Below are 17,647 nucleotides of genomic sequence, written 5' to 3' on the forward strand. Positions count from 1 at the left end.
AAATCTTACCCAAAGTTAATTATCTCTTCTCAATGATTCCCACACAACCGCCATTAAAATGGTTCAAAACATTAGACTCATCCATATCAAGCTTTCTATGGAACAACAAACCTGCAAGAATTAGTCTAAAAACTTTAAAATCTGCAAAAAGCTGTGGAGGATTAGAACTACCTAATTTCCACAAATACTTTCTTGCAAATAGATTACAATATATCTTAAAATGGTTAAAAAATAATCCAGAAACCAACTCATGGTTAGACTTGGAACAGGTGTTATGTGGAAAGATCAACCTGTCACAGCTACCATTTATTAGCCAAATAGTTAAAAAACAGGATTGTTTCAAAACTATTAATATAAATGCCACCTTAACAGCCTGGTGGGAATTTCTCAAAATATCAAAATCATCAATTCAACCGTGCAAAATGACACCCATCTGGAACAACCCGGACATCCTTATTAACAAAAAAATGATTCACTTCCCAGCTTGGCAAGCAGGGGGCATAAAACAACTAGAGCACGTAATTATTGATAGAAGATTCATAACCCCCCAGGAACTTCAAGACAAACATGGAATAAATAACTTCTTGGAATATCAGCAACTTAAATCAAGTATTACTAAAAAGTATAAAATTAAAGACGACGATTTAAAGCTACCAGATGTAGTTACCACTCTGATTAATTTTTCAATGAATAGAACTCTCTCCAAAATATACAAACTTTTATGCAATTTAGATAACAATATTGCCCTTCCAACAAAAAAATGGGATGCAGATTTGAGCATCAGCACAGATGAAAGCTTCTGGTCAGAACTTTGTCTAAACACCTTTAAACTGACAAAAAGTTCAAATCTACAGCTAATCCATCTCAAAACTCTTCACAGAATTTACTACACTGGACAGAGGATGTTCAAGATGGGTCTCAGTAACTCAGACATTTGCGAGCACTGTGATAATAATCTACCCGACAGCTACATGCACGCACTGTGGTTCTGCACTCCTGTCAGGGCTCTCTGGCAGCAGGTATGTGTCGATTTATCAGTCTGGCTTAAGGTTTCAATCACTGCCTCACCGTCACTTTGTGTGCTTGGTGACATGAGTGCCATCGATATAGAAGAAGGATTAGCATCTATCATTTTCATAACTCTTTGTATTGCCAAAAAAACTATTTTAATAAATTGGAAAAACAAGAAAAATATAAACATAAGTCAACACAGAAATCTGCTGTTTGATCATATCAGCTTGGAAAAAATGTCAGCCCAAAGCTCAAGTAACTTTGAAAGAATTCAGTCTCTCTGGTCTCCTGTGGTTGACTCCATGACTTAGGGGGTGGAGGGCTTGGTCGTCGCTGCTCCTTGCCCTTCTGCCGTGGTTTGGGGTGGGGGTCGGGGCTTCCGGTGCCTGGCGGGGGCGGTGGGGGGCTCCGTTGGTCGGGGGGTCGGGTCCGGTGCCTGGGTGGGGCGGGCTGGGGCGCTGCGTGGTCCTCTGGGCTTGGGTGTGGGGGTGCGTGGTGGGGGGGTGGGGTGGTGGTCTGGCTTGGCTTGGGGGGGTGGTCCCTTTGCCTGTGCTGGGGGGGGTTGGCGGGGGGCCCTGCTCGGGTGGGGGGGGCCCAGCGGCGCCGGATGGGCTGCCCATCTGCACCTGGGGCTGGGATCGGCCCTTCCCTGGCTCTGGGACGGGACGGGACAACCCTCTCGGGGCCCCCGGTCGCTCTGGGTATCACCCGCTTCGGCTGCGGGGTCTGGGGTGGGGTGGGGTGGGGGGCTTGTCGGCCCTGTCCTGTGGGGGGGCGTTCTGGGGGGGAGGGGGGGCCCATTATTAGTACGGGTCGGGGGGGCTAGCGGGTCGGGGTCTCCGCTGAGGCAATCAGTGGTTGCCTCGGCCGGTTGGCCTCCTCGGTCCCGTCGAGGCCTGACCAGAGCTCTTCTAGGGCCGGCGTCTGGGGGTGGGGGCCTGGGCTTGCTCCGGGGGGGGGCGACGCTTTCTGGCTCCTCTCTCTCTGTGTGGGGTGGGTGGTGCCGGGCCTGGGGTGTCGGCGCCTCCGGGGGTGGGCCCCTGGGCTGGGTGGCCCTGGCCCCTTTGCTGGGGGTGGGCTGGGGGACGGCTGTTTGACCACCGGGGGACAGTCTACCAGCTGTCCCCAACTTACCCCCTTCCTTATATAACCTCATATTAGGGTGAGGGGGTGGGGGGTTTAGCCTGCGATGCGCCTTGGGGGGGGGCTACTTGGGAGTGGCCCCCCTCCTATGGTTGCCGTATGGAGTGGGCCCCCCCTCTTTCGGTTTTATTTGCACCTTAGACACGTAGGGTCCTTGGTAGGGGGGGTGCTTGGACATCACTGCAAGCAAGCAGCAGATGTCCTCCTGGCACCCTACCCGCCAATTTTAACCGCACCTTAGACATTTAGGGCCCCTTGGTGTGGAGGGTGAGGGGACATCACTGTGAGTAATCAGGAGATGTCCCCTTAGTGCCCTACTCGCCAATTTTAACTGCACCCCCCTTAGTACACACACCCCTCCCCCTTCAATATATACATTCAAACATAAACACACACACATGCACACAAACACCCTCTCAAACACCCATACACGCACACACATTTTACAAGGAAGGTGGGACCTGGGTCCATCTGTCCCCTACCCCGTCCCTGGTGGGGGGTGCGGGCCTCTTGGCGATGGCGGCCGTGTCCCTTGGGTGCCGGCTCCCTGGGCCCGGCGGTGCTCTCTCCGCGCGGTGGGGGGGTTCATATTACACCTGAGCCGGGGGTGTTCGTGTCCCTGGGGGGTGGGTCCTGGTCCTTGCCCCTGGGCGCTGGGCCCCGCCAAACTTCCAACATGGCCGAGCCTGGTCGGGCCATATTTATAACATCCCTTATGGGCCGCCCTTTTTTCCCCGGGGTTCCCCCCTCCTGGGCGGGGGCGGCGGGCCCCTGCCTTGCTCCTACCTGGACCAACCGTGGGCCGGGTGGGTGGCTGCCTGGAGTGCGGAGCGGGTCTCCCTTGGGGGGTCCTGGCTCGTACCTGGGGTCGGGGCGAGGGGATGCCCGGAACTCCTGGGTGGTGGTGGGGTGCTCGTCTGGGGCTGTGGGCGTCCCTCTCCGGTGGGGCCCTGCGTTGGGCTCTTCCGGCGCGGCGGGGGGCTGCTTTCCTGGCTGGGCTGGGGCGGCGCTCTCTTTCCCTCTGCGCCTCCCTGCTCTCTGGCTCTGGGGGCCTCGCGGCGGTCCTGCTGGCCCTGGCCTGGGTGGCGGTCTTGGTCGCCCGGGGGGCGGTTGTTCCCTGCCTGTTCCCGTGTGGCGCTGGGGGAATTCCGGCTGCCGCTGCTGCTGCGGCGGGGGTATGGGTGTGGGGGTGGCTGGGCGCTCCTCCTCCTTCTTTTCACATTCCACCATCCATTTTAGAAGAACATAAACACTCACCTGAGCACAGGTGTTAGCTCACCTTTGCACTAATAGTTTGCATGATTGAATGAATGAAAGATTTCACACTAGTTGGTTTAAAGGCATAGGTATGCGTTCGTGAACACTATCTGTTTTGTGTGCATGCTGACATGTGGACATTTCTGCGGTTAGCAGGTGTGTTGATAATATTTGAGTGTGTGTGAACAGGCCCCGCCCTTTTTGTACTACATTTGAACCGTACCGTAACGATAAACAACCAGTAAACCTGTCTGCTCTATGCTGCTTCATGGTCTTACCCCCCTTCCCCTCCTATTATCACCCTCCTACCCCCCCCTCTCTCTAACGTCCCTCTCTCTTGTTCCCCTCTTTCCTTTTCCGTCCGGTCCAACACCAAAGATTTTCAAACATGATTGAAATTAATAAAGTTTGGCCTCAATTACAAAAGGGGTTTATTCAGACATACCTTTGGTTTGTCTGAAGATGAATAACCCCTCTTGTTAGAATAAAATATGTCCAACACAAGAGGCCCTCAGCTCTCATCTGTTTGCCTAGCTGTTGGACAGGACAAGTTAAAAAAAAAAAAAAAAAAAAAAAAAAAAAAAAAAAAAAAAAAAAAAAAAAAAAAAAATGTTTAAATAAAAACACAGCCTAAGGAGGGCAAAATAGAGGGAAGTGAGGAAGATCAAAGACGGAGGATCAGATATACATAAGACCATCGCTTCACATGCTGTTAAGAACATAACAGCTTAGGAGAAATAGTTAAACCCAAACAGAGTTCTTGCTTTACAGATACATTTATCATGATGCACTTAAAATAAATTCATATTCAAGGAAAAATCATGATTACATTGGGAGAAAAAAAGGATTTTATGAGCCAGAAGATAGTCCTTTGAAATCAAGTCAACACAGATGCAGACACTGTCAAGCAAACAGATGTAATCTCTGGGTCAGCTTGACAAAAGTATCTGAGAGATTGTAGGCATACGAGACAAAACATGCCACTCGACAAACCCTCATGTTGTGTTCTACAACATTAAAGTCCCACTCCAATCAAAATTGTGTTTTTGGTGCTTTTAACACGTTCTTGTGGCATTTTTCTCACGATGGAGGACACACAGAAAGAAAATTAAGCTTAAAATTGCATTTCTGAGTTTTTCTTGATTCAAATTGGTGTAAACTAGGAGCAGACAAAATGCAGTTTCAAAAGGTTTGTATTTTTAACAGAAAATACACTAGCAGTGCCACGTCTCCCTGCTCCGATGTATTCTGATGCATCCACTTGCAGACAAATTGATCCATGCTGTTTTTGCTTTCCTGGGGCCTCATTTATAAACGTTGCGTATGCACAAAAGAAGGCGTACGCCACTCTCTACGTAATAATTGATATTTATAAAAAGTAAATTGACGGGAAAATGTGCGGTCCTTCACGCAAGCTCTGACCCAGGCGTGCGCACAAAAACGAGTGAAATGAGAAACGGCGACACCGTCGGCAGATGGAAGAAACACGTGAAAGTGAAAATGACAATCCTGCCTCTCAGAAATTACATGACGACTTCACAAAGCAAGTCTTACAATTAACAGCCTACACAAAGACCCGTTTGATCGATCAGCAGTGAAACAAACAAAAGAAAGAAAAGTGAAATATGTTCTGCAATATTGGCATGTTTTGCAATTCATCCTCATAAATAATATAGTTAATAGAACAAAATAATGTACAAAACTGATATTCTCGTTAATGTGTCCGTCTGGCGGAGCAGATTTAGGTGCAATTAGACAGACAGACAGACAGACAGACAGACATATTTATTGTCCACTGGGGAAAGTTGTTTTCATAGTAAAACATTTCTTCATAAGCTACGGAATTATAGTATTCATGCCTTTAGTTTGTTTTATTTTTGATAAAACAATTTATGGCGTATGTCTCAACCATTCAGAAAGAAATTACATTTGCGCTGATCAATTTCCCATTTCCACGTCGATTATTCCCGACATCTGTAGCTTGTCAGATGTAATTAAATGGAGGGAAATAAAATGCCCCATCACAATGCGTAATGACGCACAATGGCTGATCTTGCGCTCTTAGAAGATGTGGCAAATGGAAGAATTCGAAGTGAACGCACTTTAAACAGCAAGAAGACTTGCTGGCAAACGAGGACGAGTGGCTTATGAGCCGGTTCCGACTTCCTCGAGCCGTCCTGTTGGACCTTTGCGGGCTTTTGGGGGTGTGTCACCCGGTGCATCTGGCACGTCGGTGTTCCCCCTGCGCCTCAGTCACCACTCCACTTAAAAGGGATTCCCCAATTATTGCCGCCAGTATCTCATCAAGAGGGTCAGCTCTGGTGTCTCCACCCCCCCCCCCCCCCCCCCCCCATATAAGGCGTCTACCACGTGCCTTTTTGGCATTAGTAATGTCCACACTGTGCCCTCCAAACAACATTTTGTCCTCTTTTCCACCTCCCCAACGATAACTTCTACTTCACATTGAGTGAAATTACGTTTTTTTGATTTCCTCTCGGTGTGTGTGCCATGATTTCGCAATCAATGAATGTTCATTTGTGGACGTTTCACTGACTTTTTATGGGCAACTATGGGCGTGTCATGAAGTCGCAAAAGCTGCGCTGCATTTAGGATTGGTTGTGATTTATTAAGGGAAAGATGCGTAGGATGTGCGTGCACACGGTTTTATAAATCCGAAAATTTATGTGTGTACGCACGTCCTATGTTTCATCCGTACGCCACTTCTGACGCAAATCCTACGCAAAGTTTTATAAATGAGGCCCCCGGTCTGAGCTGGAATCTGGATCTGAACTGTACGACTGGTTTGCTCCAATATTGTCCCCTATATTTATTACACTGGTGAGGGGCTGTATCTAGCGAGAGTGTCTGCAAACAGATGGGTAACGGAAAGTGGGGATGGGATTGCTCCATGCCAACAGTTCCGCCCACAACTAAGAGGTGAATTTTCGAATGAACTACTGCCGCTCTGCAGAAACTAAGTTGTAAAAAAACGACACTGTTTTTGTTTTGTTTTTCAGATTTTGGCTAAAAATGGCAAAATCACAATTAGAAGATCACTGGGAACGCTTTAAAAACAGATCAAACAATGATCGCAGTCTTCAAAGTACCAACTCTTAGCAGCCAGCAGATTGCCCTAAAAACATTCATGCACTAGTATATTTTCTGTTTGTTCTCTGTGATTAGGACCAACAAACAAACCCAGCCATTTTTTTGTAAAATTACAAAAAAGACAATGATGTAGACAGTTATGTAGTTTTCAGCAGTAGTTCAACAGGTTTTCTTTGTTTTAGAAACTGCATTTAGACATTACAGTATCTTTCATCCCCATCTCCATGATCGGAAAGACAACAATATACAAGAGGCTCAACTGTGGCTGAAAAATGACAACCCCATTATAAAAAATGGGGTGGAAAAGAACATAAAAATAGTCATTCTTGGACATCTATAGTAGTGAAAACCTTCACCATAGTTTGTTTTCTTTTATGGTATGCTCTGAGGCTTTTTAATGAGCTCTTTGGTAAATCTGAAGCCATTAGTTCAAAATAAACTTCCTCAGGAGTTATCAGTTCCAGGTTGGAGCCATCAAATAAATACTAGACCGTTTGAAATCTGATTTACTAAAGCGTGGCACTTGTTTCAATTCATTAGCTTTTGGAATGACACCAAGTCCACACCCAGCAGCTCAGATGTGAAGTCAAGATAGCAGATTTGCTAAGTGGTCTAAAGGGGACGTACAATTAGAGCATATCATACATGGTTCAAGTACCAGCAAGCTTTATCAAAACTCTCCATCCTCGATCAGAGCAGACGTCTGCTGTCTTTCTGCAAAATCAGTGAAAAACATTCCAGAAAAGCAGCGATAAAAATAAAAGCATTATATAACCTGGGAGAACTGCGGTTATGGAACAGTGGGAGAAAATCTGTTTTGCCCCTGACACAAAAACAAACTGTTGATCTTCCCACCAAACACCTACACTCTTTACTGGAAGTGTGTAGACCAAGAAAAACAAACGCCAAAGTACAATCATACGCAGACCCTTCATAAAAAACCTTAATTTAATTCAAAACAAATATCAATTTAAATATAGTTAGAGTTTAAAATGAACTCTGACAGGAAATCAATCCATCCAATACTCAATTCAGTTTGACAAGGGTCACAGGAGTCATCCCAACCTATCACAGGCCAAAGTTACACACTGCCAGTTCTTGCACATACACGCACACACAGAAACAACAACTACATCTTTGGATTTTCTTCAGGAAAATCCATTGGCTAAAAACTAACTGGAAAAAAAGGGAAAACTTTAAAAAAAAAAGGTTGTTTTTACAAAATGCAAATGATTTAAATCAAATGCAAAGTGATGCTTTGGTGCATACTTTGTAAATCAAGCTTCAAATCAAGATTTAAAAAAAAGTTTATGCTCTGAGCAGCTCAAAGCAATTCACAGTTAAAAAAAATACAAAAATGAAATCAAAACCAACCCACCGCTTTACCCTCCTCCCCTCCCCTCCGTTGACACATACACCCCAAGAACCTCATAAAGCCAAATTTGTTTAAATTTACTTGTGAGTAATCAAATTCATATCCTTTAGATTCTATCAGCCCTTTCTAGCATCCATTCATATTTACCCGACGCTTATATGACATTTTTTTAACAACAAGAAAAACAACACAAGCCTTTTGTGCCAATGACCCACAAAAAATGGCGATTTCAATTAAATCTGAACCATATGAAATAAAGATGTAGTGCACTAAATGCAGATCAGAGTGGCTCTTCCATCTGCAGTCATAATCTAGATGGTACTTTTTCCTTAATTACACAATCACACAATATGACATAATGTTGTTGAGAGGAAAGGTGGGCCTAGGATAGCCTGAAGGAAGCCCCCTCTCTGTTTCCTCTCAGTGTGTGTTTTTGTGTCTAAACTAACACTGATCCTGTCGTGCCTGTTTTGTGACAGAGCTGGGCTGGATTCCAGGAAATAATGGATAAGAGCTTAAAAACACAATGCTTTCAGGTCAGTGGTACACACGCACGCACGCACACAAGCACACACACACACACACACACACACACACACTGTACTGTACAATAGAAAACGTCATACATGTGCATATCAGTGTCGTAAATGCTGTGACCTTAAATAATACTTTATGCTGAAAAACTGATCCATCAAATCTAACAAAGAAAAAGACAAATGCGACTCTGAAGCTGCTGGAGGAACACTGGCACATGAATTATATCGCTATGGGAACGGCTCACATGTGTTTGTCAGACTCCTAAAATGTCATAAGTGAAAAATGAATTTATATATATATATATATATATATATATACAAAAAAATGAAAAAGTCCCTATGACAACCCAGTAAAAAGTAATTTCTGTATTAAACAGAGTAATTACTTTGAATTGTGCTGAATTACATTTGCTGCAAGACAGAATTTTTAGTGTGGTTCTGTAGACCTGAAAAAACATTTGTGTTGTAAGATATTTGAGGAGAATATTACTTTTTTAATACTTTTATTCCCCGCAAGCCAAATAAAACAAAAGGAAAACAGAACCAGCAGAATGTTATTTTGTTCTGTGGGATATTATTTTTAAATATTGCTTTGATCATAGAAATGTCTCTTGAATATTCTTACTTCCTGCTGCCCTTAGTTCACAGATGTCAAAACTGTCACAAATAATACTTTCATATTTACTTTTAAATGTTCTGAAATTTCAAGCAAGAAAATGCACTGAATCCTGAAATGTCTCATTATTTTTCCCTCTTTTTAGATCTGCTCTTTAACAGATCTGCTCTTTATGTCAGAGAATAGGAAAAAAAACTGTTGTTTTTTTTGAGCGAGAAATAGCTTTAATGGGTCTAATTTAAAAGTGAGACTTATGTACAAACTTTACTTTCTTTCGTGAAATTTAATTTAAACATAAACCCCTTTCTGAATGCAATCTAAAAGTCACTGATTACACAAAATAAATGTACTTTTTGGAAATTTGTTGGAAAAGTTAAAACAAAAAAAAGCTTATAAAGAATAAACTAGACTAAATTATGTTTTACGGGTAAAATTGCTCAAAGAAAAGCTAGTTTAACCCTCTCAGTTCTGGATGTTTATTGACTATATGAAACAAAGGCTAAAAAAAGTTCTCACAGTTTTTTACCAACACATCATTGTCAAACTTTGTGTGTTTTATGGGATGGTTCCAACATTAAAACAAGTTGTTGTTCACCTTTCAGCACATCCCGTTAGGGATTGCCACAGCAAATCCGCTTTCACTGATTCACACAGGTGGTTTGGCAGAGATTTTTACACCGTATGCCCTTCCTGACACGGGCCTGTATTTTATCCGGGATAGGGACAAGAACAGGGAAACCCAGACTTTGACCCATTTAAACCCTTAGTCACATGCACCTGTACCGGGTCTGACCCGTATGGCCACCTCGAGGGACATCATGAAAATGGAACTGACCATTGTTGTGTGTGTATTGTGAAGTATTTGTAAGGATAATGCAAGTTACACCCACTTAAGACGTACAGGTGATGACTTTACTATGCAGTCTAGTCATTAATAAGGTACTGGCTTTTTACTGACTGCAATAATGCTGTACGCACGGGGTGTGCACGTGGTATGCAAGTGCCCATAGGATGCCCACAAAACTTACACTGTGATTGCCTCACAGTCGTGCTGCACAAGGAACGTACACTTAACCTAAACAGCACTCATGGGCTCTCAGCGTAGTCCACAGGGTTTGGGGAGAAAAAAAAGGGAAAATTCATACCACACACCTGTGTCTCTTTCACTTCACCCTTACTTACCAATTACCATACGACCTGCCACCCGCAGCATGCTCGTAGAAAAAATGTGTATGAATATTTTCATACTTCTGGATCATCGAGTAGTTTACGACCTTGACTTTTGATTTCGTGTGGGCCACCTGCGTGCCCCCATTTTTCACCCGCAGACAGCTCATATTCACCCGAAAGGGCAGTTGTGACTAAGATTCTCACAAAGTATGACAAGTCTAGCTTAGTTGGATCTCTGCTCCAGCTTTTCCAGCAGTGCATACAAGAGAAAATGTCTCCCTTTGCAGAAAAGGAATCCCCTGCTATTTTTCTAAAAGGCTTTCAGATAAACTCCTGCATGCAGTAACTTTCACAAACATGCATATCATGACGCGGGATGATATCAGATTGCATGTGGCGTGCTTCCTGCTTCAAGTAGCACGGTAGCGCGGATTAAACATCACAAGGCCTCGCGAACACCCCAATCACGATCACTGACTCAGCCTGCCACAGTGCTAGCAGTGCATGAGCAGACACTTTTAAGCCCCTTCTCAGTAATTATAAGCTCGAGCCAGCAAACTGACACACAAGTGATTGTGCAGACATAAACGTCATGACAGCTTGTAGAAAGAGCATGATATCACTTTGCACTAAACCATTATTATTACTACCCACACTAGACATGCAGCAGGAGGGAAATGCTGGTTACTAAATGCAACATTTGTCTGAATAAAGCCAAAATGTGTCTGTGCAAGTTAACAGAGTTTTGTGTTGTGGTGATAAAGTGCTGGACATGTGTCTTAGAGACCGGCATTAATCCAATCATGTCAATCTATTCACAAGATCATAGATGTGAATGCATGAGTAACTCAACAGTAACGACAACATTTACCACATGACTTCCTTTGATCTGCGCTCTGAGGCTACGAGTTATTCTGCAAATTACACTCAAAATGTCCGTTCCGATCAAATATTGCATGAGATTGGGGATTTTTGATTCCACTGACCGCTTGACTCCTGTCAGATATCTGGTAGTTGTGGTTCTGCAGGATCCGACAGCCATCCTTCGCCAGCCGCTGGACCGCCTCCAGCCCCAGTCGGCTGGTGAGTTCTTCGCGGCAGCAAACAGACCCCGTTCCTCCACTACCACCACCACTGCCGCCACTGCTGCTGTCGCCGCTGTCCCGCAACGAACACACCCCACCCAGCTGCAACACAGGAGGCATGAAGACATATTTCAGCCCGCAGTCCCAAGACATGCTGAAAATGCTCACAGGCCCTACAAAAATCTGACAGTCCAGAGGAAAATAAAAGTTGTGATTAAATAAATAATCCCATCGATTTGAGTTGATAGGTCCTGTAGTATTTCTCTTAGTGTCAGCCTGACTGCTGTGCGTCAGAGGACCTCAGAAAAAGAGTGTGATTAGGAGTATAAGTGGGCGGGAAGAGGTGTTAGAGTGTGTGGTTTATGTCTGTCCCCTCCTTGTAACAAGGAGCTCCCTGAGGTGGACACAAAGTCAACAAATAAGAGTAAGAAACATTGATACTGTATGCCACAAAAGGGAAAAAGTAAACTATATATATCTGAATTAAAGGGTGTTGCAAAAAGTTAGTTTCTTTCGAACACACTGCACGGGAAAATCTTTAGTGTTGCTTGTTGTGTGATGGTTTTCACCAGTTGCGGGCAGCCTGATTTGTTTGTTTTCTTTGGAAGACAGGCAGAGAGGCTTGTTTCATTTGGCTGTGACTTGACCAAACCTTCCTGTGAGCTCCAGTATCCCACGGTCCCCCACCACGCTATAGGGTAGCGCACATACACCCTTTATTTACTAGGAAACACCCCCCAAATAGGTCTTATCTTGCAACATGCCCACACAGACACATGAAAACCCTAATGTTCCTCGCAGTTTCTTGAAAAACTGCTTTTGACTTCCTGTCCTAACCTAGCAAGATAAAGCCTGTTGTCTCTGTGCACCTTATTATAGCGAGAAATGTATATAATGTAATCAATATAAATAAAGTTTTGCCTCAAATACAAAAGGGGTTTATACAAATATACACCTCGCATGTCAGAAGATTGATAACACCCTATAGTAACAGTAAAATATGTCATACACAAGAGGCCTTTAGTGCTCATCTGTTTGCTCAGCTGTTGGTAAGGACCAGTTAAATAAAAATAAATAAATAAATAGATAGGTAATCTAAAATCTTTTACATTTTGTTTTTTACATTTACAAGAACTTGAGTTTATTTGGGTAATTGGAACATGTAAATATGGTTACACTGTAAGAAAAATGTTACTCTCAAAACAATTAACAAATATATACAAAACAAGTTTTTTTCCCTTGTAAAGCTACGTTAATACCACTCTCTGTAACGCAAGATGAAGTGGCCACTAACAATGAAAAGTATATGTATGTTTTGTGCTGTTGCGTTTGCACGCCGAAGGCATGCGTCTACGATAAATGACAGCAAGCATCAGCATAGAGCTGTGAAAGAAAAGGCTTGGAGCAAGATTTACGAGATTTGCATCAATTTCACTCCAAGTATTTTCCAACTGTAGATGGCAGTGTGAACACTATAGGCTAAACACGCCTTCAAGAACTCACGCTTAGCATGTTCTTGAACGCGCGTCACATGGCCAGTGTGTACATAGCTTTATAAGTAAAAGGATTTGGTAAAAGTACAAGAAGAATTTGACTATGTAGGATTTCTTAAAATAAGTAGTGCTGTCCTGCTCTTTTAAGATCAGATTTAATCCTGAAATTAACAATAAAAACTAATATTTAGATATATTACTCTGGTGTTGCTAATAATAAGTATTGTTAAAGAAAAGTTTATTATCTTTTAAATTTGTACACATACATGCAGACAAACATTACATACACACATACATGCATGCATGCATGCATGCATACAGTACATACATGTATGCATGCAAATTATGTGAAGGGCAGAATTTCAATAAACTTTTGCACATATGTAATGGAAATCCATCGCAGATAATGAAGTAGATGCCCCTCAGCTGACTCTACTGCTGCATCTCGATTTGATTTGTGACAACTTCTACTAAAAGAGGAACAGTGATGTTCAGCTCACTATTTTTTCAATCTGTGATGTATATCCGCAGTGCAAAAGCAGCTCCAGGCTTAGGAATCATTCATATTTCCCTGCAATCACAAATGCTTATCATGTTCCACCACAGGGGTTGAAGGATTAGTGTTTCCTGCATCCCTTAAAGCAGGCTATGTTGCATAACTGATCAGTTAACACAACGTCTATAAAAGGAAACTCCCGTATGCCTTTAGGGAATATGAAAAACAAATATGGGTCACTACTGAGCAGGTTAAAAGTCAAAGGAGCAAAATATTCCCTCTTTGTGACTTCAGTTTGAGCACTAAAGGCAGAAATAAGCAGATCACTGCTTAAGCATATAAAACATGTCACTAATATTATGCCTTTGGGAATACCTTAATTAATACATGTTGTCTTTGGTGGGTATAGGGGTCCCTCATTTATTGTGGAAATTAGGTTTAAAAAATAACCTGTGGCAGGTGAAATCTAAATTTTTTTTTTTACAATTATTATAGATCTTTTAATGCTGTAAACTCCTCACTACATACTTTATACACGTTTCTCTCTTGATTAAACTCTCAAAGTTCACCCTTTCTAGAAAAGTAAGTCCAGTTCTATAGAAGTGAAAACAACGATCTGAACGCCACCAAAAAATGTGTGTAAATGTGGCTAAATGAACCAACCGCTAAAGTTCCATTTTTTTCCCCATTCTTAATGAAACTGAAACAATTTCATTTTTTCCAAGATTTCTGTATATTGACCTAACAACATACACCACTGCTTTAGTTCTTTTTGATAAACAAGAAGTTTCTTTTGTCCTAAAGGCTCAAATCCTCTGGATAATGGGTGAATAAGGGGTGGTTTCAGGGGTTTACAGGGTGAGTGTACAGGGCTAAAAAATATGTGATTTGGTAAATCTTTACATGAAACTTTCACTTGGTGACCTTTAGCAGAAAGCAACTTAGTGAGAAGCTGTCAACCGTCTCATTTTCAGTGTTGCAATGCAGCTGTGCTTCAGCTGATAAGGTCATACTAAACCTGATCCACTTCTCATCTTTTGTTTCTCATTTTCTAGCTACAAAAGTGTGAAAAAAGTGCAACCTTTGTGTAATGCTACTGTCAGCAAAAAGCTAACTTCAGAACAAAGATCAAACTAATATCAATTATAGTCTTATAGGATGATCTTGCAGCAAACTCAAAATGTTCATCTAAAGAAAACGAGACTACAGAAGTATAAAGAGTCAGATTGCAGTGAGATATATCTGTGTGTGTGTGTTGTGTGTGTGTGTGTCTGTAATACCGGACTGCTCTCTTCACTGGGCGTGCACGACTCCTGCTGACGTGCCTCTGTTGTCTCAGAGTCCTGCTCTGATACTGCAACCAAACACAAGTAAATGACAGCCTTTATTCTTTGCTTGAAACACAGTAATTTCCAGTTTGTGCTCTTTCATCCGTTCATAATGGCCAAGTGTAAAAGAAAAAAGCGGAAATCAAGTGTGAGTAAAGCTCCAACCGTTGCAGGAATATACTTACAAGCTTTACGAGTCTTTCTGGCAAGAGCAGCTGCCAACTCGCTTTGTACCTATGGGAAAATGTGTAAGGATTTAGTTGTTTAAAATAAAATAAAAAGCGCTGTTTTCCACACACACTGACCGTGGAGGTGAGCCTCTCCAGAGCTTTAAGCTGAAGAATCTCACTGCAGATGTCCCTGTTACCCTCAGAGTCTTCCTCTGACCTTGGGGGAGACAAACACAGGTTTCTTTCCAACAGCAGCGTTCAATATTCTGATAACAGTGATGTGAGGCTTCCTGCTGAGCTTTACTGCTCACAACTCTGCCCTCTGGCATCACAAAAAGAACTACAATTTACACAACCCAAAACATTCTATTGATATTGCCACCCCAAAAATGATGCAAACTAATTTATTTGAGTGAATTTCTTTCAAACTTTTGAGTAAAAAAATACCTTCCCTTAACAGCTAAAACAAAATTCTATTTGAGTTAACCCTTTTAAATATGATCCTACATTTTTGTGTAAAAATGACTTTTGTAATGCAAAGATATCATATTTTGCAGACTTTTTTTTAGTTAGTTAGGTTTTTCCATTCAGATATACATAAAACGAGTATTTTCTCATCCTCACACAACTAAAAGCCAAAAAATACCGTAACCTTATAGAAAAAAACAGTTTTTCTATGGAAACAGACATTATGTTCATGTTTCCTCATATAATTCTTAGCTGACTATGTTTAATTGTTGTCCATTTTGTATGAAAAGCTAAGCATTCGGATACATTTTAAATGTTTTTATTATAAGCCATGGGTAAAAGGGCTTATAAATATTATATTATATATAATATTATATTATTATGGGTAAAATTGACCCATAATAATTACGTAAACATTCTGACATGTCTAAGGACACAATTTGATTCTCTCATAATAACACCCTCCAAAATTTTGTTTCAAAACTAAAAGAAATGTAAATAAATCAGTAAACAGAAAAGTGAAGTATTTTTTTCCACACAATTAAATTGCAATGGTATTTTTTTTATTACAATTATTGTATTTACCTAAAATAATTTAGTAATTAGATACTAAAGGTCACACTGCAAAAACAGGCCCGCAATAATTAAGCAATAAAATCTGCCAATGGGGTGTGAAAAATGGTCCTGCCTAAAATTCTTAATTTTGGAAAACATGAAGTTAAGTTTTTGATTGAAAACCCTTCTTGATAAGATACTTTTCTTACAAGACAGAAAAAAGTATGTTTTTTTTTTAAACAAGAGTTTTTACCTTTCACATCGCCCTTGGAAAAGCACATGCGACAACTTCCAGGGAAAAAAAATCGATGTAAAAGCACGCAAATGTGTGTTTTAGGCTCCCATGTTCAAAACTCTTGCATGCACACGTCGCTGAGCAGGTTTCTACAACCATTTTCACGTACAAAACGCGTGGCCATTGAACAGGCGCTGAAAGTTAAACCAGGTCGAACTTTGACCAATCAGGGACTCCGATTTGATAGTGACATACAAATGGTGTCCCTTTTCATTCATGAAAGTGCCAACCCTTTGAAAATTGATAATGGAGGAGAAAATGCTTATTAAGGTTTGCGCCCTGAGGGAACTGTATGCAGTTTGCACCAAACCTCCTCCAACTGTAGGTGGTGGACATGCGCTAGTATCGGAGAGTGACTGTCCAGTGTGAACACCGTACTGTTCAACAAGGCGCTCTTGAATGTGTGTGACATGGCTTTGTAGTGCACAAAGTACTTTGTTAGAAAAAAAACATCCATCAATTTTTTCCCCCACCAATCTATTTTGCACACTTTCCACTTCCAAACAAATCATTTTTCTGTATTAAAAAATTCCCTTAAAATAAACTGAGCAGCTGAAAGATTAATCTAGACAGAAGGCCATCATTTAAACCCAAATTGGGTTATTTTCTATCCAGCCAAGATGACTACTCCCATCCATCTTTCTTGCTTAGTTTTTTTCCAAGTCTTTTGTGTCACACATCCCTCTCAACAGCGCTGTGTCTTTTCATGTGGTTTCCTGTAAAATGGCTTCCAGACACACCTTCTCCATTGATGTTAGGGAAGCTCCTGTGCATGCAGGAACACAGCAGCACCCTCATGGAGGGGTCGCAGTCTCTTCCAAAGCAAGCATGCGCTAATCACATTTGTTTTTATCGGTGTGCACGTTTAGACGTTGCGAGAATGAAATCTAATTGTTTTGGGATGAAATATGCATCGCATTAACGGTTATTAAACGCGACAAAGAACATGCATCTGCCACATCTTTATAAAAGAAGGGGTTGGATTGATTTGTAAAGCTCTGACATAAAGCATATGATCAACAACTCTGCCCTACACACATTTTCCCTCAAGCATCTGCATGCATGTGCAGCTTAGGCTTATTTGCATACAATTTGGATTTTATGCTCAGATCCCAGTGGTACATGTAATAGTTGCAGAGGGAGGAGGATGTAGCCTTGGGCAAATGTGTCTGCACTGTAATCTGATAAGATACAGGGGAGAAGACGATTACACAACAGCCTTTAAGCGTGAGTGCTGGGAGAGACAGTCAAGGTGAAGGTGGTGAGCAACAAAAGCGTCTTTGGTGTTGAAACAATCAGACTTTTTCACAAAATTCTAATAAATCTTTGTGTTTGCTGCTAAACAAATATTCACTTGCAAATAACAAAAAAACGATTATGATCCATTATGAGGAGTTTATTCTCATCTGGATCATTAAGTTTTATTTCCAGACAGCATTCAGTTAGTAATTTGGTGACTCACCATGAGCCTAAATGTATCAGGACTGCAGGAGAGGCACAGTAGGGGGGTGTCACTGATCATTAAGTCCTACACAGCGCCG

General features: G+C 42.0%; 1 protein-coding gene across 4 annotated transcripts in view; it reads right to left on the reverse strand.

Moving 5' to 3' along the window:
- The window catches only part of rapgef5a (Rap guanine nucleotide exchange factor (GEF) 5a), a 54,449-nt gene that overhangs the window by 20,655 nt on the left and 16,147 nt on the right, over window positions 1-17,647 (reverse strand). For all 4 annotated transcript variants that reach the window (XM_078955387.1, XM_078955386.1, XM_078955385.1 and 1 more), the window contains exons 6-9: window positions 14,924-15,005; window positions 14,804-14,852; window positions 14,571-14,644; window positions 11,203-11,403 (exon numbers count right to left, since the gene is read on the reverse strand). In XM_078955387.1, coding sequence (XP_078811513.1) covers window positions 11,203-11,403; window positions 14,571-14,644; window positions 14,804-14,852; window positions 14,924-15,005 — 406 coding nt within the window. The remainder of the gene's footprint in view (window positions 1-11,202; window positions 11,404-14,570; window positions 14,645-14,803; window positions 14,853-14,923; window positions 15,006-17,647) is intronic.

This window comes from Oryzias latipes, chromosome 11 (assembly GCF_053564925.1).
Source record: "Oryzias latipes strain Hd-rR chromosome 11, Olatipes_Hd-rR_3.1".
Taxonomy (NCBI): domain Eukaryota; kingdom Metazoa; phylum Chordata; class Actinopteri; order Beloniformes; family Adrianichthyidae; genus Oryzias; species Oryzias latipes.